General features: G+C 40.5%; 1 protein-coding gene across 3 annotated transcripts in view; it reads left to right on the top strand.

Moving 5' to 3' along the window:
* ZDHHC20 (zinc finger DHHC-type containing 20) overlaps window positions 1–22,631 on the top strand; it is a 72,820-nt gene that overhangs the window by 43,793 nt on the left and 6,396 nt on the right. For 2 of the 3 annotated variants that reach the window (XM_030561917.1, XM_030561935.1), the window contains 10 exons: window positions 1,472–1,592; window positions 3,174–3,243; window positions 7,101–7,133; window positions 9,051–9,171; window positions 14,132–14,167; window positions 15,953–16,085; window positions 17,417–17,543; window positions 18,763–18,852; window positions 20,821–20,933; window positions 21,387–21,464. In XM_030561917.1, the coding sequence (XP_030417777.1) occupies window positions 1,472–1,592; window positions 3,174–3,243; window positions 7,101–7,133; window positions 9,051–9,171; window positions 14,132–14,167; window positions 15,953–16,085; window positions 17,417–17,543; window positions 18,763–18,852; window positions 20,821–20,933; window positions 21,387–21,424 (882 nt within the window). In that variant the 3' untranslated portion in view covers window positions 21,425–21,464. The remainder of the gene's footprint in view (window positions 1–1,471; window positions 1,593–3,173; window positions 3,244–7,100; window positions 7,134–9,050; window positions 9,172–14,131; window positions 14,168–15,952; window positions 16,086–17,416; window positions 17,544–18,762; window positions 18,853–20,820; window positions 20,934–21,386; window positions 21,465–22,631) is intronic. The other variant, XM_030561927.1, reaches the window with a different exon arrangement.

Raw genomic sequence — 22,631 nt, 5'->3', positions numbered from 1 at the left:
GTGGAATCTTGCCTGACTACTGAGCAATGTGGGTTGAATCTTCAGCCTTCTGGATTTAGGAAGTAACATGGGGAGGCAACAGCAGTCTCTCCTATTCTTCCTGTAGTAGGAGAGGTACCATTTTTTCACTTGTCCCTATTATTACTCCCTCTCCAACTACTTAGACTCTGGTGAATTCCAAAAGAAGGGGATGTTACAGGGCCCAAGGAAAACCCACATGAACTAATCAAGAAGTACAACATGGTTAAAATGATACACCCTTAATCCGGTTTGCATCTTTTCCTCACTGGAGTGGGCGTGGAGACACTGAGTAGTGCATATAGAAAGGAAAGGGCACCTTCAGGGATTCCTGCTGGGAGCTCAGAGTTTAAAAGATTTCACCCCGTTCAGAACCTAGAGCTCCTTAGGGAAGCAGTATGTTCTGTGCCAAGGTCTCTGCCAGAGAAGCTTGTAACTGCTTTGGGCCTCATGGATGTGCAGGGGGATGAAGCTTATAATTTTAGTGAGTACTAATCCCTGGGTGTCACAGGAATGTACAAGCTCTCCAGGTGATTCTGGCAAAGCTTCTAACTGGTGAGCCTTAAGTATGGTTCTTCTCATGTCTTATAGAAGTTGGTAACTCTTCCCCGAAGAACTACCTTTGTGGCTTCACTGACATTGCTAGCTCTGCCAATATAGCTTGAGACCATTGCTGATGGTCTCATTAAAGTTACCAGCTGTATCCCTTCAGCTGGTGAGGTGTGACTGTGAAAAGTGACTTATTTTCAATTTCAAGAAAGCTTTCCCTGTTCCTGCTCTGTCTGCAGGCCCACCAGACATAGAGAGTGGCAGCCATAGAGCCTGACCCTTCTCCCTGTGGCAAGAATGGTTAGATTATAGAATACCAGGGTTAGAAGGGACCTCAGGAGGTCATCTAGTCCAACGCCCTGCTCAAAGCAGGACCAATTCCCAGACAGATTTTTGCCCTAGATCCCTAAATGGCCCCCTCAAGGATTGAATTTACAACCCTGGGTTTAGCAGGCCAATGCTCAGACCACTGAGCTATCCCTCCCCCTTTGTTATTACAGAGCCCTCTGAACTCATGGGATTCCCAAGCACCTCTGGGACAGGGTTTAGACCCATGGTTTCAAGGGAAGTTTCCACCTTCATAAAACGCCACTGAGTACAAGTCTTCATCTTGTAATCTTGTATGGCAAAGGGAAATCTAGTGGCGGGAACTAGGACAAAGACAGTTCCTTTAAATTCAGTATTTTAAAGTTTAGTTACAAAGGATCAATCATGTAATTTCAGAATGTGTGGGGGAAAACTCTTACTGTACCTCCTATCATTTACTACTTTTTGTCCTCTGTTTGGTAAGATGATAGGCAGATATTGCTGCTTCTTTAGGGGTAAAGAATTCAAATCATTCTCTCTTAACGTAAACCTTGATTGGCCATGCAGTTAAAAACTATTCTTCTGCCCCCTCTTGCAGTTCTGCTTATCAAAATCTGATAAAGAAGAATATGAAAGAGAAGAGAGACCAGAATCCCAGCAGGACATTTTGAGAAGAGCTGCTAAAGACTTGCCTATCTATACCACAACAGCATCAAGGGGTGAGGCATACAGACAAGTCCAGTTGTCCAAAAGCTCCTAGTCCAATTCATGAGATTTATTTTGATGTTGCTGTGTGAACCATCTGATAAATAATTTCTGCAAAAGGCCATGACTTCATATTTCCCCATGAGAAGCCAGAGTTCTTTTTTGTCTGTGGATCTCTACAAGCAGCCAGTAGATAGAACAGTTTTCTCAAAAAAGATCCTGTTTTGCAAAACAAATTCAGCATGAAAATATTTATCTTGTGCTCTGCTTATAATAATCTTACATAGATTGAAAGAACAGAATTGGAAGGCTGAGCTTTTTATATTCATTTCTATTTAATCCCAATTATTGCTTTGGTCCTCTAACTATGAACATGTAAGGCTTGAATTTACTTCCACTACAGTGTCAGAATTGAGGCTATGGAAGCTAAAATGCCAGTAAATTCTTCTTCCAATATCAGCTATAACCCTCAGGACAGAGATGTTTAATCATTATGTTTATGATGCTTCAGCTATGTCTGTCTTTACCTTCACTATTTTTAAGTAATACTATTGCAATTTCCCTGAAAATATCATGAGAGACTGTTAAATGACTTTCTCTGATGCCTAAATACAATATAGCTAGATTTCTATAACTGCATTACTACTCTAAAACTAGTGGTGTTATTGATTACTCCCAAGACCTATGGTCTTTTTTTACTAGAAGTTACAAATGCTATACCATTTAATAGGCAGTGTGGTTGTAGCCATGTCAGTCCCAGGATATTAGAGAGACGAAGGTTGGTGAGGAAATATCTTCCATTCTATCAACTTCTGTTGTGTCTCTTACCAATAGAAGTTGGTCCAATAAAAGATACACTTCACTCACCTTGTCTCTCTTATCACTTAATAGCAAGTCATGAGATTTGTTAATGTTTATCTTGAGTAAATTCATTTTGCATTTAAGTGATTCCCAAACTATGGTTCCTGGGCCATTGGTGGTCTGTGGAGCACTTGCTGGTTGTCAGCACAGAGCTGCCTGATGGTGGTGGCTTTTCTCCTTCTTTATAGCTGCCTCTACAGGTGTGCCATCTTTTTATCAAGAAGAGTCTGGAGGCTCTTAAAAGCAACTGCTGAGAAGGAGTAGTGGCCAGCCTAAGCGCATCTACTAGATACCATGTCAGCAGAATAGGAGAGAAATATCAGCCCCCCTCAAGGACTTGGAAAGGACTAAGGCTTGAGGAGTATGTCAAGAGGCACATGGGGAGAAGAGGACCCGGTGTCTGGTAGCATATCCAGAGGAGAAGGAAACCAAGTGGCAGAGAAGCATGTGCTGGAGGATCAGGGGAGGGGAGACTGAGGAACAGGTTAAATGAAGAGGAAGAGTTGAAAAAGCATTTATTACAATAGAAACAGATACTGCTACACTAAATACTTTCGTGTTACATTTTTCTGTAAGCAGTTGTAGTTGCCACAGCAATCTTATGCGATTAAGAATGGAAGTGGGAGGGGAGATGTCCTTGAGACAGTCTCCTGAACATAGGGAGCTTCTGTGTGTATGTAATTTAATTTTACAAAGACCTGTTTAACAGATTGACTTTTAAAATTTGAACATAGCAATCAGATATTGTGATAGATGCCAACTAATCAAGCCTGACCGCTGTCACCACTGTTCTGCATGTGACCTGTAAGTAGCTGTGATGATCTATTGTTTACATTCTCATCTTGAATACTTGTGCCTTATTTTTATTGCTTGCCAGTGGAATTGAATAATGGTAGATCTATCTCTGTCTCTCTCCCAGCCCACAGAGCCTGGGCTTCATGTAAGACGTGCAAATCTCTGCCTTTCCGTCAGCTGGAACTGCAACAGTTCTACTGCATATGGGGCCCTCTGCACCATGGAGAATGGGACAGGATTTGTCCTACATTTGCTTCTAGCTTTGTAAAATGTGTTCAGTCTGAAGGATCAGTACTGGAAAGTGAAGTGGGTCTGGACTGTGATACATATGCCAACAGAAATGTCTGTGCATGGAACCTAGCTTGCTTCCCTAGCTGTCAGGCACAAGCATGCTGTGGTAGTAACAACTTTGTTTCAGGAGAGCTACAGTAGCATTACAGATCTTCATAACTTCTGAGGTATTCTCTCCACCTGCAAAATCTGTTCTTATGGGCCACCTAAGACTGGGAAATAGATTGTTAATAGATTTCCGTGACTAAGCTTGGGTCGATCTATTTAATTAAGAAATCTGATGAATGCATGTGTCTGTCTGGAATTACTACCCTTTGGCCATGCTATACTAAAGTTGGAAGAAAATGGAATATAGACCATTGGAACTATCGATTTATATATTTTTCCATTTTCTTCCTCTCTATCCCAAAGTTATTTTTCTATCAAGCATTTTGATCAGATTGATTAAGTTGAGTGCCAGGTTACCATATATCCCATACTATCCACAGCAGCTGGCCTTCTTGGCAACAAGGGCACACTGTTGACTCATATCCAGCTTCTCGTCCACTGTAACCCCTAGGGCCTTTTCTGCAGAACTGCTGCCTAGTCATTCGGTCCTTAGTCTGTAGCAGTGCATGGGATTCTTCCATCCTAAGTGCAGGACTCTGCACTTGTCCCTGTTGAACCTTATCAGGTTTCTTTTGGCCCAATCCTCTAATTTATCTGGGTCCCTCTGTATCCTATCCCTACCCTCCAATGTATCTACCACTCCTCCCAGTTTCGTGTCATCTGCAAACTTGCTGAGAGTGTAGTCCATGCCATCCTCCAGATCATTAATGAAGATATTTAACAAAATCGGCCCTAGGACTGACCCTTGGAGCACTCCCTTGATACCGGCTGCCAACTAGACATGAAGCCATTGATCACTACCTGTTGAGCCCAACAATCTAGCCACCTTTCTATCCACCTTATAGTCCATTCATCCAGCCCATACTTCTTTAACTTGCTGGCAAGAATACTGTGGGAGACCGTATCAAAAGCTTTCCTAAAGTCAAGGAATAACACATCCACTGCTTTCCCCTCATCCACAGAGCCAGTTATCTCGTCATAGAAGGCAGTTAGGTTAGTCAGGCCAACTTGCCCTTGGTGAATCCATGCTGACTGTTCCTGATCACTTTCCTCTAAGTGCTTCAGAATTGATTCCTTGAGGACCTGCTCCATGATTTTTCCAGGAACTGAGGTGAGGCTGACTGGCCTGTAGTTCCCTGGATCCTCCTTCCCTTTTTTAAAGATGGGCACTACATTAGCCTTTTTCCAGTCATCCAGGACCTCCCCCGATCGCCATGAGTTTTCAAACATAATGGCCAATGGCTCTGCAATCACATCCGCCAACTTCTTTAGCACCTTCGGATGCAGCGCATCCGGCCCCATGGATTTGTGCTCATCCAGCTTTTCTAAATAGTCCTGAACCACTTCTTTCTCCACAGAGGGCTGGTCGTCACCTCCCCATGCTGTGCTGCCCAGTGCATCAGTCTGGGAGCTGACCTTGTTCGTGAACACAGAGACAAAAAAAGTATTGAGTATATTAGCTTTTTCCACATCCTCTGTCACTAGGTTGCCTCCCTCATTCAGGAAGGGGCCGAAACTTTCCTTGACTTTCTTCTTGTTGCTAACATATCTGAAGAAACCCTTCTTGTTACTCTTAACATCTCTTACTAGCTGCAACTCTAAGTGTACATCCACACTACCCGCCAGATCGGCAGGTAGCGATCTATCTATCAGGGATCAATTTATCATGTCTCGTCTAGACACAATAAATCGATCCCCTCCATGCTCCCTGTTGACTCCGGAACTCCGCCAGGGTGAGAGGTGGAAGCGGAGTCGACGGGGGAGCCGTGGCCATCGATCCCTTGCCGTGAGGACAGGAGGTAAGTCGAAATAAGATATGTTGACTTCAGCTACGCTATTCTCATAGCTGAAATTGCATATCTTACATGGACTTCTCCCCATCCCCCCCCCCCCAGTGTAGATCAGCCCCAAATGTAATTTGGCCTTCCTGATTTCACTCCTGCATGCCTGAGCAATATTTTTATACTCCTCCCTGATCATTTGTCCAATATTCCACTTCTTGTAAGCTTCTCTTTTGTGTTTAAGATCAGCAAGGATTTCACTGTTAAGCCAAGCTGGTCGCCTGCCATATTTACTATTCTTTCTCCCCATTGGGATGGTTTGTTCCTGCAACATCAATAAGGATTCTTGAAAATACAGCCAGCTCTCATGGACTCCTTTGCCCCTCATGTTATTCTCCCAGGGGATCCTGCCCATCAGTTCCCTGAGGGAGTCAAAGTCTGCTTTTCTGAAGTCCAGGGTCCATATTCTGCTGCTCTCCTTTCTTCCTTGTGTCAGGATCCTGAACTCAACCATCTCATAGTCACTGCATCCCAGGTTCCCATCCACTTTTGCTTCCCCTACTAATTCTTCCCTGTTTGTGAGCAGCAGGTCAAGAAGAGCTCTGCCCCAGTTGGTTCCTCTAGCACTTGCACCAGGAAATTGCCCGCTGCACTTTCCAAAAGCTTCCTGGATTGTCTGTGCGCCGCTGTATTGCTCTCCCAGCAGATGTCACGGTGATTAGTCTCCCGTGAGAACCAGGGCCTGCGAACTAGTAACTTCTGTTAGTTGCAGGAAGAAAGCCTCATTCACCTCATCCCCCTGGTCTGGTGGTCTGTAGCAGACTCCCAATACGACATCACCCTTGTTGCTCACACTTCTAAACTTAATCCAGGACCTCTCAGGTTTTTCTGCAGTTTCATACCGGAGCTCTGAGCAGTCATACTGCTCTCTTACATACAGTGCAAATCCCCTACCTTTTCTGCCCTTCCTGTCCTTCCTAAACAGTTTATATCCATCCATGACAGTACTCCAGTCATGTGAGGTATCCCACCAAGTCTCTGTTGTTCCAATCACATCATAGTTCCTTGACTGTGCCAGGACTTCCAGTTCTCCCTGCTTGTTTCCCAGGCTTCTTGCGTTTGTGTACAGATACTTAAGATAACTTGCTGATCATCCCGCTTTGTCAGTATGAGACAGGAGTCCTCCCCTCTTACTTTCTCCTGCTTGTGCTTCCTCCCCGTATCCCATTTCCCTACTTACCTCAGGGCTTTGGTCTCCTTCCCACAGTGAACCTAGTTTAAAGCCCTCCTAACTAGGTTAGCCAGCCTCCTCACTAAGTTAGCTTGCAAAGATGCTCTTTTCTCTCTTCGTTAGGTGGAGCTGGTGTACAGTGAAAAAAGCACCTTATGATCTATGGAGACAGAGAGTGCCTTGTGCAGTTCAATAATATCCCCTCTGTCTGATTAATGGGCTTTTTTGAGTACTATCTTCAACTTCTCCTGGGCAGAAGATCTGACAGCTATAATATGGGACCTTTGCCTGAAGGGTGTGGGGGAGGGGGGTTTGAAAAGCAGAAATAATGGGTATTAAAAAGTTGTTTCACATGTTCGGAAGTTTGAGACCAAATGTTTGATTTAGAAAGTAAATGTGTTTTGTACTTCAATTTTTATTTTAATTAATTGGAAATGGACTTTTTTCTTTTTCAGATGTATACTAAAAATGGACCATCATTGTCCTTGGTATGTTTGTTTTTTTTAAATGAATATAAATAATATTGAAACAATTGATCAAATTCTGCACCTTTACACCAAAGTAAATATGTAATTACTCCACTGATTTTTAGTGGATTTTTTCCAAATTCAGACATGTATAAATGAAAGCAGCATATTTCCTAATGCTTATTGCAATGTATGTTGCAAGCCAGAATTGTAGGTCTAAGAAACCTAAATATATACTTAAATATAGATGCACATCAGAACTGACCAGGTTAAAAGAAATGAGAGAGGCTGAGATGCTGTTTTATTGTGTTTAATTCAATACTGTATGTGCCAAGAGATGAGAATCTATTTCATTAAATTGTGAAAATCAACTGCTTAAATGAATTCACTCCCAGATATCAAGTTGATCAGCTCACTAACAGGTACTGTAACTCCTCACTTAACATTGTCCTGATTATCGTTGTTACGTCTCTAATCTGTTAGAGAACATACTCATTTAAAGTTGCGCAGTGCTCCCTTATAACATTGTTTGGCAGCTACTTGCTTTGTCCACTGCTTGCAGGAAACACAGCCTGTTGGAGCTAGCTGGTGGGGGCGTGGAATCAGAGTGGGCCAGCAGCCCCCCATCAGCTCCTCTAAGTACCCTGTGCTGCAGCCACCCAGCAGATTATCAACTATCAGGTAGTTCAGGTGTCCCTCCCCCCACTGCTGTATGCTGTTCCTGCCCTCTGCCTTGGAGCTGCTCCCAAGAGCCTCCTGCTTGTAGTGGAGGGCAAATGGGATGCTGATGTCAGGGTGTTCCCCTCTCCTGCCCCCTGCTCCTGTACCCCATCTCCACAGAGCAGAGGGGGACACAATGGCTCAGGAGGAAGGGAGCTTGCTGATGTACTTTAAAAGGCAGTGTACATAGAGTGAGGTCAGTGTACTTAAAGGGGCAATGCGAGTCTCTCTCTCACACATGTTGTGTGTCTGTCTCTCTTGCACGCACCCCCTGGCACTTTGGAAAGTGGAGGGAGTGGTACACTCTAGTGGCATAGAGTGGGTTCATCATCATGTTCAGTTTCCAAAGGGAATGTTTGCAGCCACTGCCATGCAACTATTGTGTCTCTTCCCTCTATTTGTGCTGCATTTTAGAGTGTGAGGCTCCATTAACAACGTGTTAACACTTGAGGGGTCAGCTGAGTGCTAGTTCATCATTTAACAGCAAGGGATTCCCTTGGAAATATCCCACCCTCTGACTCCACCTCAGCCAAGCTTCACAATTATCGTTGCTGTGTACAGTATTAAACTGTTTGTTAAATTTCTCTGGAATCTAACTCCCCTATTTACGTTAATTCTTATGGGGAACTGGATTTGCTTAACATTGTTTCGCTTAAACTCGCATTTTTCAGGAACATAACTACAGCGTTAAGCGAGGAGTTACTGTATTGCTATATATATTTTTTTTCATGCAGGTTTCATTTCAGGGTGTAGAATTGCAACCTGGATATGTAGACCCTATTGAATATCATATAGTTTTTATTCCTCTACACCTGATGTGCCATCCCAGCAGGTATTGCTAGTTGTGGTAAACAATAGATGTTCTAGGGCCTAACGTGACACCCATTGAAGTCAATATAAAGGCCCCCAGTGGATCAAGGTCCCTGATGTCTGGCAAGACTTCATATATTTATATAAGAAATCTGGCCAGAAATGGTGCTGGTCATCATGCTAGTCTTTGTGCAGCAAAATAATTTCAGTGGCAGGAGTGATGGAAGGAGCCCAGATCACCTGATTTAAGGGAATATTCTTGAAAAATGTTAAATCTTAACTTTTTAATTGATGGAACATTGTCCCAATTATCAGACTGCTGAAATCATGCACATACAGTCGTGCCCCACAAAAATAGTGTGATTAATCTTTATACCATAGTGATCTCTCTCACTCTTTCTTTTTTAGGGTGAATAACTGTGTGGGATTTTCTAACTACAAATTCTTCCTCCTGTTTTTATTATACTCCTTATTGTACTGTCTGTTTGTTGCTGCTACGGTCTTGCAGTACTTCATAAAGTTTTGGACAGTAAGTTTTGCTTTTTGTTAAATTTGCATGCATTACTGAAATCTGTATCAGAGCATCATGTCATCCATTTTTGTCTGTTTTGTGGATCAGTACCATCAACAACAGCATCACTTAAGGTGACTGAAGCAAGAGAACCTTCCGAAATTAAATGAATTAAGTTCTACATTGAGTAGAGCTGGACAAATACTGTGGGAGACTAGAGAGTTGGAAATTCAAAAACAATAAAATGCAACTTCTCTGATGCCCAAAATTGAAGAGCACAGCTCAATTTTTCAAATGTGTGTGTTGGATACTTACAGAGAGCTGCTTATAATCAACCAACAGAGTAAAACAAATGATGGAAAATATTGTTAGATTTGAATAACAGATTCAAGGAAATAGAAGTCTACTTGTGGATATTATGCAAGTAGAAGAGACAGCTAAATTTGCCGATTCATTATGAATTTGTTTGGTTTTAATACTGAGTGCTTATAATGGCAAATTTCAATTTGAGGTTAGTAGTGTTTACTGACCAGACGTGGGCATCATAAGAAGTTATACAAAGTATGTGCAGTGCTAATACTGTTTACTTTCACTGCAACTGTTTTCAGTGTTCAAATGGACAATATGCACTTACTCTATTACACAAATTCATTTGAATAGAGCCTTATCAGAGGAAGCATCCTTATACATTATATTTTATACAAATTCTCTTCCAGAGAGAAGTGCACATTCCAGACTCAATAGAGTATCTTCTATTTCATTGCCTCTCCTAATATTAAAACTTTGCATTGTGCCTACTGTCCTTCCTGATATGTAGGACTAGATGTAGTTACTTTCAGAATTCAGCTAATGCTACTGAAAAATAATTGATTGGAAGAACTGTCATCAGTGAAGGGCTCTTCTTCACAACTTTTGAAACTTGTGACTGCCTCTTAGACACAAGTTGCCATCTGTGCAGCTGTGCAAAACAGTAATTGTTCTCAGAGCTGTAAGGATGACAGTTTTTGGAGCCTAAAGATGTAGCTAATCAGGTATCTCTTTCTTTGTATAAGACTACACGGTACGTTCAGAGTAGCTACACTTGAAACAGTTGTTCTTTTGATGTCTCAGAAAGACAAATGGTACAAATGGTGTTAGTAGTCATCCAGCCTGTATGCCCAATTCTACGAAGTGCTGCCTTTCAGTATAATATATCAATTTTACATTGTGGCCCATCAGTCTAGAGCCAAAGAACTCAGTAGGAATTGAGTGTCAGTGCCTTGCAGGATCAGGCTCTATGATAGTATTCAATTCGATATGTTACTAATTTTCCTCATTAAAACATTGCCTTGGCAAATTTCTCAGAATTAAATGGTCTAACTCTAATGTTCAATCTTATTGAATATACACTATTGAATCTTTAATTTGTTTGTGAATGTGGCTCAGTGTGGATGTGGCCCTCTGTATTTTACAGATCAGTGGGGGAGCAGACATGCAGGAAAGAGAATTGATTTGTCTTGTCACCTCACTTCATAAATCTTATTACAGTAGAAGTCTTGTGTTTGGACATTTGGCCTTAATGAGCATTATTTAATACCACCTGTTTACAGAAAATCTCTTCCAAAGCCCATCAGACACAATAGTGGAGAGGACTTCTCTGAGCGGAGAGAGGGAACTTAAGAGTTTCTTATGTAATCATTAAGACTTCAATATTCTCTGCAAGCATATGTCATTTCTCATAATTGACTGTTTAAAAAAAAATGGTCTTATCTTACTCAGCAGTACTGCTTCATTTGTATATTCTGTTATATCTGTTTGTTTTAGTGATTAAAACAGGTATGTGATGCTTCTTATGTCTGGTAGCACTGCAGAGCCAACATACTTAGAAATATTGAGCAGGATTCAGTGCATCAACAACAGAACAGTTTTGATTATGAGTGTGGGTCTAATTTGGCAGGCAGAACCTTAATATTCAAGATGGAAAAGAACCCATCTTGACAAATTTCAAAATGAGGTTGCTGGACTTGCAGTAGGAAAAACATCTTTTAATTGTAAACTTACACACACTTGTTATTGAAATCATTGAGACAAAATCCTGAATTCTTTCAATCACTTTTCAAAGTAAAACTATACTTTATACCTATATTTAAGCCACTTATACACTCCTGCATCTAATGTACCTAAAATAAATTGTAATGAGACTAAAATAGTAGACCATTTTAATAAGACTTCTGTAGAGCAGTGGTGGCACCTTCATCAGCATAGCTTACAAAATTCATTTATGTGTGGTGTGTAGGAAGCTTTTCTAGATGAATGTCATAGATTCTGCAGAATCTAAGACTTTATTCCTATGTGTGATTTGTTTTTCTTTAAATATTCTAGTCTCAGTAGTTGTAAAGAAAATCTTCCAGATATGAACCAGGTATAACTGATATGGTGCTGTTTGAAGACTGTTAGCTCGATGCCTCTGCAGCTGCTCATATCTTTCTCCCAAAGCAAAGTGAAAATTGATCAGGCTTGTTAGTTTTTACTGTTGCTGTTGGGGACCTTTGAGACAGCACTGACCCAACATGGACAAGTTTCAAGTGAAATTTACTCTGCTACAGCTTGGGAAAGCTCTGAGCAAAGGCAGAAGATGGATTCAAAAACAGAGCCTGGTACAGGGGTTCTTAGATTTTAAAGTGATGAGACCATATATAGGTATATAGATAGGATAAGTGCGATAGCACCACCCTTGCAACAGCCAGTAGGCTCTGAGGCCAGAATTGGGGAACAGAGCTATTTTTTAGTTCCAACAGTCAGTGAGAATGGAAACTTCATACTTACCAAGCATACATTATCTGGACACTACAAAAATGGAGTCCTCGAGCAGATCTAGGGACATTGTAGTAGAAATCTCAAATCTCCTTTTGCAACAGCTGCAGGCAGGGAGAGGAAGGCTGCGGGAGGAGTTTAGATTCTCACATGGGCATTGCTACTAGCCAATAGGGCCCTTCATTTTAGTTGAGTCCTCATGCTATTAGATGTTTAGAAAATCCCTATAAATGAGAGTGCCTGTGTGGAGTGAGGAGAACAATGAGATAAGAAAATATTCCATGGAGAAGATGAATAGAAGTAACAATTTTTTTTTAAATCCACTTGGCTATTTTGTTACACGAACAATCAAAAAATATCTTTACCAAATTGAGTTCTGCCCATGTTAGGTAAACAATTTCTAAAGTTCAGAACAGCGGCAGCAATTTAACCACAGTATCGACCAGGTCCTGATCAAATTTTATTTCAAAAACTAAATATTTTGCTTTGAGAAAATACTGTTCTCCAAGAATTACTCTGTCTGTTTGACAGAAATATAATTCCAAAATAGCCAAGTGGATTTTTTTAATTGTTTTAAAAAAAGTTTTTTTAAACTGAAGATGTGTTTCATGTTCATGAAAGTTGTATTAGAATTACTATCAACCCTTGAAAATGTGGGTTTTTTTTACAGTGGAAAAAACTGACATACCTTGAAGTGCTAGTAGTTTTACAGTTTTGAGAATTTCTCTCTTATCACTTAGCCTGCAAACCCTGATGACAGAGCCTTGGCTATCCTGCCTTCCTGGAATAAAAAGCATCTCTGTAACTTTCTTGTTTACTCTGTGGATCTGTATTTCTTAATCTTCAAGCTGTGTCCCCCCAGAAAGAGGGCCACCTACCTTGGATTGGAAAGAGGCTTGGCTATCCCAATGAGGAGGTCAGCAGAGAGAAGCAATTAGAGTATCTCCTCCGCTGACCTTGATGTCAGGAGGTCAAGACATGGCTGGGTCTCTTGAAGAAAAGAGAGAGAGAATGGCAGCCCTAAGAAATGGAAATCATCAGTAACTAAAATGTCCCTACGCAAGGATGTTGCAAGGTCAGGGAGCTTAGCCTTGATGTGTTGGTAGAGAGAGCAGTTGTATCTTGCTCTCTTATGCCTTGTCTAGACTTGGATGTAAGATGTGATGTTAACTAACACATTTTAAAAGTCTTGTGTAGACAAGGGATGCTGCCTTTAACATGTGCTAAACTGTTCAAGTTAAAGCTTAGGCTTTTGTTTGATCAGCTTTATATGTTTAAAGCAGTCAGTCTTGCCCACGCTAGACTTTTAAAGTGTTAGCTGACGTGTGCTAACATCACACTTGAAGTCCGAGTTTAGAGAGGGCTTTATTGTTGCAGAAGGGGAAGCCTAGAGTTTTTCAGTTAACTGGTGGGAGGCATCCCAGATCAGTGTGTAAGACCCTTTTACCTTCATGCAAAAGGACACTGCAGGAGAGGCAATGTTATCTCACGTGTATTTGTATGGGCAGTTTTTACTTTTTTAGCTATGACTAGAGAAAATGAAAGAGAAACTTTTATTCATTTAGAGCCCATTCCTAAATGTTTTACTTCCCCAGCACAACTGAAAAACAAACATATCTGAATGGAAAATTTTCCCCTCTTCATATTTACAACCCCCTGATTGACAACTCCAGCCTGTGGTAATGCGTATATTGGAAATGCAGATAGATGTGTAATCACTAAACTGTACAGCATTTGTTCTGCACCTCTAAGGTATGCTGAGCTTGAGTTATTTTCCTGATCCCTGAATATTCTGTTCCTATTCAGTGGTTTTTAAACCTCAGTTACAAAATTAAAAGACAGTTAGATGAAAACTACTAATGGAGAAAGCACCTGATGCAACTGTATTGGGAAAGTTGAGGAAACATGTTGAAAGCGCCCTATACATGATATAAATGTTGCCAGTTACACACACCAACAGAGCACTTCAGGCTTTCAGAAAAGAGTTAGCAATCTGCTCCTATGCACTTTGTTCCCATTTTCTTTATGAATGAAAGATAAGACTTCTAATGGGCATTGGAACTCTGCATGTTCTAGAACACATGTGCACACTAACCATTGCTTTCTGAACAAAGCCTGTGCTGTTTTCAAACATTTGTCTTCAAGTAATACTGGTATATAATAAATTGTCTTTGTTTGCGTAAAGCTTTGCCGCAGGAAATCTGCAGAGAATTGTCCAAAGGTAAAATCCTGTGTTGATGTGATTAGTATAGAAATTGTTCCTACTGTGCTTTTTCTAGTCCATTCATTTGTGATAGTTGTTTACATTGTTACCTAATGGAAAAAAACCTGTAATCCTTTCTCCGTATACGACAGATGGTATAGAGTGTTTGTGTGTTTTGACTTAATTGAAATGTATGGCAGATAGCCTAGAAAAGAAATCAACATCAGATAAGTGTGTGTTGAATGGACTGATGGAAAATTAAATGGCAATAAGACCAACTACACCTCTGAATAAAAATAGATACTCTAATTTCCGAATGCTGTTAAAGGTCAACTTCTTAAAAGTATTGAGTTTTTGAATGTATGTAATTAAACCATTTATTGTTTAAAAAACTCATTGGCCTATTGCAAAAGTATACAGCAAAACCTAAAAATAGATAGGGAAGAAAGTGAATGCCTAATATTTTTGTTTGTTTTTTAAAATCATGTTTTGTGCCTGACTTTTTGAAATTGTAGTTTAAGAAAAGTTGACCTACATAAAAACGTGATCTCCATAATTTTGCCATGGGCACAGGCCTGTAGTGGTTTGCTGTGTAAGTGCTGTCTGTGTTTTAAGCTGGTCTAACTCAAGCAACTAGGCCTAGATCAACCAAGGGGATTTAGCCCTGCTGCCGAAACTAGCCAGTAGGAATTGGAGGAAAGAGGTGGCTCTTACACAGCTCTCTCATTTTGATATTCTTGACCATGAACCTCATAGATTCCAAGGTCAGAAAAGACTGTTGTGATCATCTAGTCTGACCACCTGTATAACACAGGCCATAGAACTTCCCCAAAATCATTCCTTTTGAACTAGAAATCATTCCTTTAAGCCTCTCAGGTGAATGCCCTGACCACTGGCCTACAGGGGGGAGACACGGGCATTAGCAAGTCGTCCTCCTTTGTTTTGTGCAGGGCCCAATCCAGTAAGTGTGCTCTTAGGTGATCTTTGAGAACACCCAGGATGTGGGTGCTGTAGGCAACCTAGAAGTTGGAATGCCCAGTTTGAAGATCCCGCTCGGGCTTAGGCATTGAGCAACTCAGGACTTGCACAACTTGGCACATGCCCACTGGCAGAAATGTAGGCACCTAGGGAATTTAAGCACTTTCAGGGTTAAGTGCCAGCTGAGCAAAGGGTTTGAGGATCTAAATTTTGGACTTAGGCATCTAAATCACTTTGTGGGTTTAGCCCCTAATGTTTCCAACATTTAAAAATATTTTAGACAAGACATTGTGTAACTAGTCCAGTTCCTCTCTGCTTTCGTTGCCAATTCAGGGTCATGTTAACAGGGACACTGTCAACTTAAAATCTAGTCCATTTTTAAGTTAAAAGTAGTTTAAGCACCTTCCCTGAGTCACTCTGTTGATTCTTGTGGTTTCACAGTCCAAATTTTCCTGTTTCTAAAAACAATTTTCTCTCCCCTGTTGCTGTTTGGAAGACCCACCCTAACATGAAAGCGATTATACCAAAAGTGCTGTCAAGTGTACATAGAAAATACTGCTCGCTTCCAGTTATGTTGGTGTTTACAAGGAACAGTAGGTAAAATTCAGACAGAATGGGGTTACCATCAGGCTAATCACTGTGATCCACTTCTCTGAACCGCTTCAGATAATATGGAAAAGAGGCTTATTAGTGATGCAGCATATTATGCAAAGTGAAGGGAAAAAAAGCTTCAGGGGGGAATAAGTGTAGAGTAGAACATTTACTGAGGATGCCGGATTATTTGCTAAAAGGGTTAATATTAATCTTCATTTTTTTTCTCCCCAGAATGATCTGCCAGACTCGCATGCAAAATTCCATGTACTTTTCCTTTTCTTTGTGGCTGCCATGTTCTTCATCAGCGTACTGTCACTTTTCAGCTACCACTGCTGGCTGGTCAGCAAAAACAGATCAACAATAGGTCAGTTAATTGGAATATGCAGTTACCTTTTGGCCAGAAAACTGATACTGATGTGAGCATGAGTTCTGCAGGAAGTGGCATAATGTTTAAGGGAAATTCTAAAATTCTGTGGAGAGTGGAACATTTTCAGTGGAAGTAATTTAATTGAAAGGTTCTGTTGTGAGATAAATGAGTGTAAAGAGTTATCTGTCTGGAACCAAAGGTGTGGGTGCATGATGGATTTCAGTTATTTGTTTTATCTTTTTGTTGTATTGGTTTTTTGTATGGTGCCTAGCATAATAGGTCCCTAATTGGAACCTATAGGCATTACCACAGTGCAAATCATTGGTATTACAGTAGCACCCCAGGGCTCCAACCAACATCATGGCACCTTTGTGCTAGGTGCTGTACGTAGATGTAGAAAGACGCAGTCCATGCCCCAGAACTGTTACGAGGTATAGAGGGAATAAAAGGGGGGACCTTACTACTAGAAAACTTTTTGTAAAACACTCAAAGTAATAAGGAAAAATGGAAATACTAACATAATGATGCTTCCCTTGCCTGCTGTAAACTGAGTCTTGCTGGTCAGTACAATGGGTATTTTTTCTACCATGTGTTCAAGTTAAAGCACTTGGATAACATTTTCAAAAGTACTTACGTGACTTTGGAGCCCAAGTCCTGTTGGGTTTTTTTCTGTGATTTTTTTTTTCCCCCCTCAGATTTTTCATCAATCAGATCATTCGCTCAGCTCTAGTTGCAGCTTTTCCTTCTGATTGTGGTCTTTGCTTCTGTTGGACAGGCCTTCTCACATCAAGATTAAACTATTGCAATGCGCTGTATATTTTAAAACTGTTTGGAGATTGAAGCTGGTACAGAATGCAGCAACTCCCTTATCAAACAGTATCTCACTGGGAGTATGCAACAATGGTGCTCCAAGATCGGCACTGACTGCCTAGTGGTTAATTTATTTGTAGATCAGTATTAATGCTGCAGGGTAGTTGTTATAAGCCTAATTATAGTCGGGGTTTCAGGTTTTGTATTTGTATTCTTTTGACTGTCAAATGTAAATAAAATAAAATAAAATAGACATGTTATAAAAGCACGTCCCATATCAAATTCAAAATTTTACCCTTCATTGCTATTATGTCACTTACCTTGTTAGATCTTTGCCATATTTTTAATTGCTAAAACTTGACATCAGTGTATTAGTTTCACTAAACTCACTGTCTGAATCCCATGTATCTTCCCATTGCCTACAGTATTCATAGTGATGAAGAGAAATTATTTGTTCAATTCCATGCTTTCTAAGTATGTTACTTAGTTTAAAATGGTTAATTTCCCTTTTTTAACAGAAGCATTCCGTGCACCCACATTTCGAAATGGCCCTGACAAAAATGGCTTCTCTCTTGGATGCAGCAAAAATCTGAAAGAGGTTTTTGGAGATGAAAAGAAGTATTGGTTTCTGCCTGTTTTTACAAGGTATTAAGTAAGACTTGCTACCCCTTATGGGAACCATGGATTCCCCTACTTTAAAAAAGAAACTAACTATGCATAACTCCTGGAATTTAGGGGTTGGTGGGTGAAAGTGTACAGTAAACAGCTGAACAAACTTCATTGAGGACCCTAATCTGAAGAGTTAAGCCCTGATCACAAGGGAGCGTAGGGCCCTGCCAGACTGAGATGTTGAAAACACTTCTTGGACAATGTTCGGAATGATGCTAACAGTTTCAAATGACAGTGGGCTGGTGCCTTACATAGAGCAGGACCCAAGCAACACAAAGGACCAGACCAGTGAACTCTCAGGCTTCATCTATACTACAAGAACACTGATGTCAGATGACATTTTGTAGAAATAGTTTTAAAAATAACTGTCTGACACAATTTTGCCTTCAGTGTGGACCGCACATAATTAGATTAAATGTGTTATGAGAAAATATTTTGAGACTAAGCAATACAAGGTTCTCTCTGTGGTAGAGAAATTGACAAATAATTTCCCAGCAGTTTTAATGCCATTTCAGCTGAACCTATGTTCAAATGGGTGTTTAAAACTACTGGGATTTAGAGTGTAGATGAGCCTCTTGACAGCCAGACAAGTTTTTTTCCCCTGTCATTTTAATTTAGACTGGCTTCAAAAGCAGGCTTATTGAAGGTGTGGTAAAAATAGGTCTGGCCACTGGAGCCTTGCCTACACTACAGCTCTCGCCAGTTTAAATGCCAGATCACCTGCATGCATTTGTACAGTGGGATGCGTGAATCTCTCTCACATGCTTTCCCACACAATTTTATACCAAAAAAAAAAAAAAAAGGCAGTTACTTTTGGGTCATGTCCCAAAGAATCATCTCAGTAGTTCTTACTAAAATCTACAGTCTGGTGCTGTGACTCAGTCATGACAGACAGCAATATGTTTAGGCAGAGAAGGGCAAAAGTTATTTCATAGGCCTGCTCAAAAGCACAGAAACTGGCTCCAGTAGTAAGTGGCCTGGCCACATAGCTAAATGGTAGAACTTTGCACTGGCATGCAGGAAATCTATGTGCAGTTCCTGTTTTCACGGGTTTGGAGTGCAGCATGGCACTTAAGCTAACTAGTTCTGACATGTGACATATGATTTTCATGTACATATCTTTCAACTGGATTTACCTAGCTCATTTTAATACACCTCCAGTATTGATTTATTTAATGTTTCCTTCATCGTGTAGCTTGGGTGATGGTTGTAATTTTCCAACTCGCCTGGTGATTATGGATCCAGAGCAACTTACTGTCTCAAGCCAGAATGAACCCACCAAAAGGTATTTAGTTTCAGCTATTTATTTGGTATTTCTGTGCTTTTATTTATGTCTCATTTCATCTTTCATCTGGCTAATAAAGTAAGTGCAAGTTTGAAAGGCCACTTTAAACTAGTTACACCCACCAGTAAGTAGGTCCTGAATTAGTTTGTAATCCTTCATAGGTAGATGGGGTGGGTTGAGAAACAATGGTGGAGAGCACAATGAATATGTCTCCTCAGTGCAAAGCAGCAATCAAAAAAGAAAAGAATAAGTTATTTACCTAATAGTTTTAAGGGGATAGACACCAGTACCGAAAATAAATATAAATGGATAGATTGATAATAGGGCCTTACCAAATTCACAATCCATTTTGGTCAATTTCACCATCCTAGGATTTTAAAAATTGTAAATTTCCTGATTTCAGATATTTAAATCTGAAATTTCATGCTGTTGTAATTGTAGACATCCTGACCCAAAAGAGGGTTGTGGGGAGAAAGGCGGTTGTAAAGTTATTGTAGGCGACTCGCAGTATTGACACCCTTCTGCACTGCTGCTGGCAGTTGGGCTGTCAGAGAGCAGTGGCAGCTGGCCAGGAGCTGAGCTCTGAAAGCAGCACTGTCACCAGCAGCAGCGCAGAAGTAAGGATGACATGGTATAGTATTGTCACCCTTACTTCTGCACTGCTGCTGCTGACGGGGCGCTGCCTTCAGAGCTGGGCACCTGGCCTGCTGCTGCTGCTCTCTGGCCACCCAGCTCTGAAGGCACTCAGAAGTAAGAGTGGCAATGCCATGATCCTCCTATAATAACTTTGCGACCACCCTCCCACCACCACCACCACCACCACCCCTTTTTGGGACGGGACCCACAGTTTGAGAAACACTGGTCTCCCTTGTGAAATCTATATGGTATAGGTTAAAAGTACACAAAAGACCAGATTTCACGGTTCATGACGTGTTTTTCACGGCCATGAATTTGGTAGGGCCCTAATGATGCATCTTCACTGTGAACGCTTTCAGATTTAGTTACTTCTCAAGAAGAACATAATAGAAAAGTTCCAAAGATTAGCAAATAATATAATTTGAAGGCCTATCAGAAGGGATATGAAAAGACTAAAATAATAATACAATTTTAGAGAAGGATTAGCGGTAGATGTGTATAAAGTAACAAACGATATTGGTGGTGTTTTTACCATTTCAAATAGTCCCATAAATGAATAAACAAGAGGACACTCAAGCCCTACCTATTTGAGGAAATTAAACTGTTGCTGGCAACGGTTTTTAGTAGTTTGCTGATATTGAAAAGTGTGCTAGTTTAGAGAGGACAAAACTGTCTGCAGTATTCTTCAGAAAGCTGGATTCAGACTTGATGAAGTTTTGTACATGTATATGGAACTAAGTCTTTCTGAAGTGCCATTATTGTCCAGCCTACAGTAGCACTTAAGGGGAATCCATGGCTTAAATCATTCTGGCAACAGTTCTGTTTTCTGATGTAGATGGGCTTTGGAGAAATTAAAAGCCAACTTTTATGAACCAAATTAAATATACTTTTTTTATGCCAGATAACTAACCTGTGGAACTTGCTTAAACTTAAACAATGGAGCAGGTTTATGCTGCTTTTTCTTTTTCAGGAAGTACTGGCTACATTATTTTCATAATTTATATGGCAATTTTGTAGGTGAAATCACAAGATGAATGCAGCACGGAGTTCTGAACAAGGCATTCCCCAGTATTCAGTTTTCTATTTTCCCCATGAGAATAGTAAATGGCCTTAACCAGTCCAGACAGAGGCTATTTTCACTGAAGCAAGTCTGTACGTAATTAGGTTACAAACGGGCAAAAATACACTTAATTTCCAGTTACATTGCCTGGGCTGTTTGGTGTTTTTGTTTTACTTTTAAGTCAATTTTATTAATTTTTTCAGTAACTTATGACTTGTATGCTTCTTACAAAATCTAACTTTGGACCATACTTCTGTGTACTCTGTTTTCAGTTCTGGAGCCAATCAGCCCTTTCCTGCCAGGCCACTTAGTGAGTCGCAAAATCGATTGTTGGACAATGAAAGTCAGTGGGTGGAAGATGGCTCAGAAGAAAATGTTAAATCAGGTAGAATTTATAAAGTAGAGGGTCACATCTCAGATGGTATCATACTTTATAGTTCAGCTGTGTTTTCCTAATGGATTTTTAAAGTTTAATAAATAAAATATTAATGGGTGGAAAATTTGTCAAATGGAATAAACTCAATATTTTATTTCTAGAATGAGGCTAATTTGTGCCTCTTAATCTAATCCAAAACAGATTAGTGTGCTAAGGAAATCGAAGAGTTCCAACTTTCTAGTCTCCTGTTCTGGATGTTCTAGTTTGGGGTGGGTTTGTGCTTTGGTTTAAAGGGAGGGGAAAATTTACTTCTGTAAAATAGAGAGAGAAGGTGGGTGAGCCAATATCTTTCAATTTCTGTTGGTGAGAGAGACAAATATCTGCAGCACGGTAAACTTTGTGGTTTATAGCCAGTGTCTGTGCAATACATACTTTGCATGATGATCCTCTCACTTTTTTTAGGTGCAAAAAAGCATGTTATAGTTTCATTGGAAAGCTGATCTCAGTCTGTTAATTACCAATTATCTCAATGAGAAAAAGGTAAGATCAATGTAATTGATTATTTTACACAGAAACAGCAAATAAATTACTTCTGGCCATCTGAAGCCATAAAATATTCAGTCTATGAATTCAGAGAACGTCTCAAAGCTTCTTAATAAAAAGTTCCCTCTTCAGTGCATCACAAGTGCTAGAGGTGTAGCTCTACGTAGCATTCTGTCTGCAGAGTAATAAGGGGGTTGGCTAGTCTCTTCCTCTGTCTGATTAAACAGCAGAGAACCTTGCGTCTTAATAGTACCATCCTCTGATTTATTTGCTTCTGAAGTATTAAGGTCCGATAGTAAGTCAGTTCAGCCTTCCCTGAGCAAGAGTAGATTTAAGGATAGAGTCCGGTGGATAAATGAACTGGAGGTTCGTTTGTAGAGCTGAGCATGAGGTTCCTGGGACAGAGCCATAACAGCTGGAGGGGATGGAACTGGAGAAGTGGATAGAAGGAGCAAACCTCGTTGCAGTGGATTTGTGGGCTGAGAAGACTCAGCCGTTCCCCACAGTTTGGTCTGCAAGCAGGCCAAAGAATTCCAGCCTTACCCACCAGTGGAAGGAACTCGCTGCAGAGGCAGTTCCAAGCTAAATGCTTTCTTGATGTTCTGGAGCAGCTAAACAATATATTGTTTTGTCTTACCCTTGCTTATGAGGTCAGAGAAGTGGTGGGCGTGAGGTAAATCCGGCTTCAGTGAGTAATCTCTGTACACAGAACAAATGGCTCTGCTTAGTCACACTTCAAATTGACAGTAACGTTATTTTTCTGTGTATGAAAGAGTTTCTGTATATACTTTTCTTATTTGATATTTGGGAAATACGAGGTGCGCTGCTGCATACATGAAAACTCTGTATTTCCTGGGTAGGTTTACAATGACTAGTTTAGTTTTGTAATAGTGAATTTACAAAAATCTGGTGGAATTCTGTAAGGAAAATGCAATGAGGAAGTATTCGTAAGAGCAGCACATTGTATACAGACACGACTGTTATTTGTTATTAGTCATGATGTACCATTTTATGTTGTTAAGAAGAATTTAGAGGGACCATCTATTGGCGTCCTGTATTGCAAATTCCCCGTTGGACTTCCCTGGTTGCCAGAGTCTGTCACCATGCAGGAGAAATAGGGAGACTGAGATCCTTTGCAGGAAGCTGGGCAACTGCTGTAGACAG

The sequence above is a fragment of the Gopherus evgoodei genome, chromosome 1 (assembly GCF_007399415.2).
Source record: "Gopherus evgoodei ecotype Sinaloan lineage chromosome 1, rGopEvg1_v1.p, whole genome shotgun sequence".
Lineage (NCBI taxonomy): Eukaryota > Metazoa > Chordata > Testudines > Testudinidae > Gopherus > Gopherus evgoodei.
This window is presented reverse-complemented; position numbering and strand designations above follow the sequence as displayed.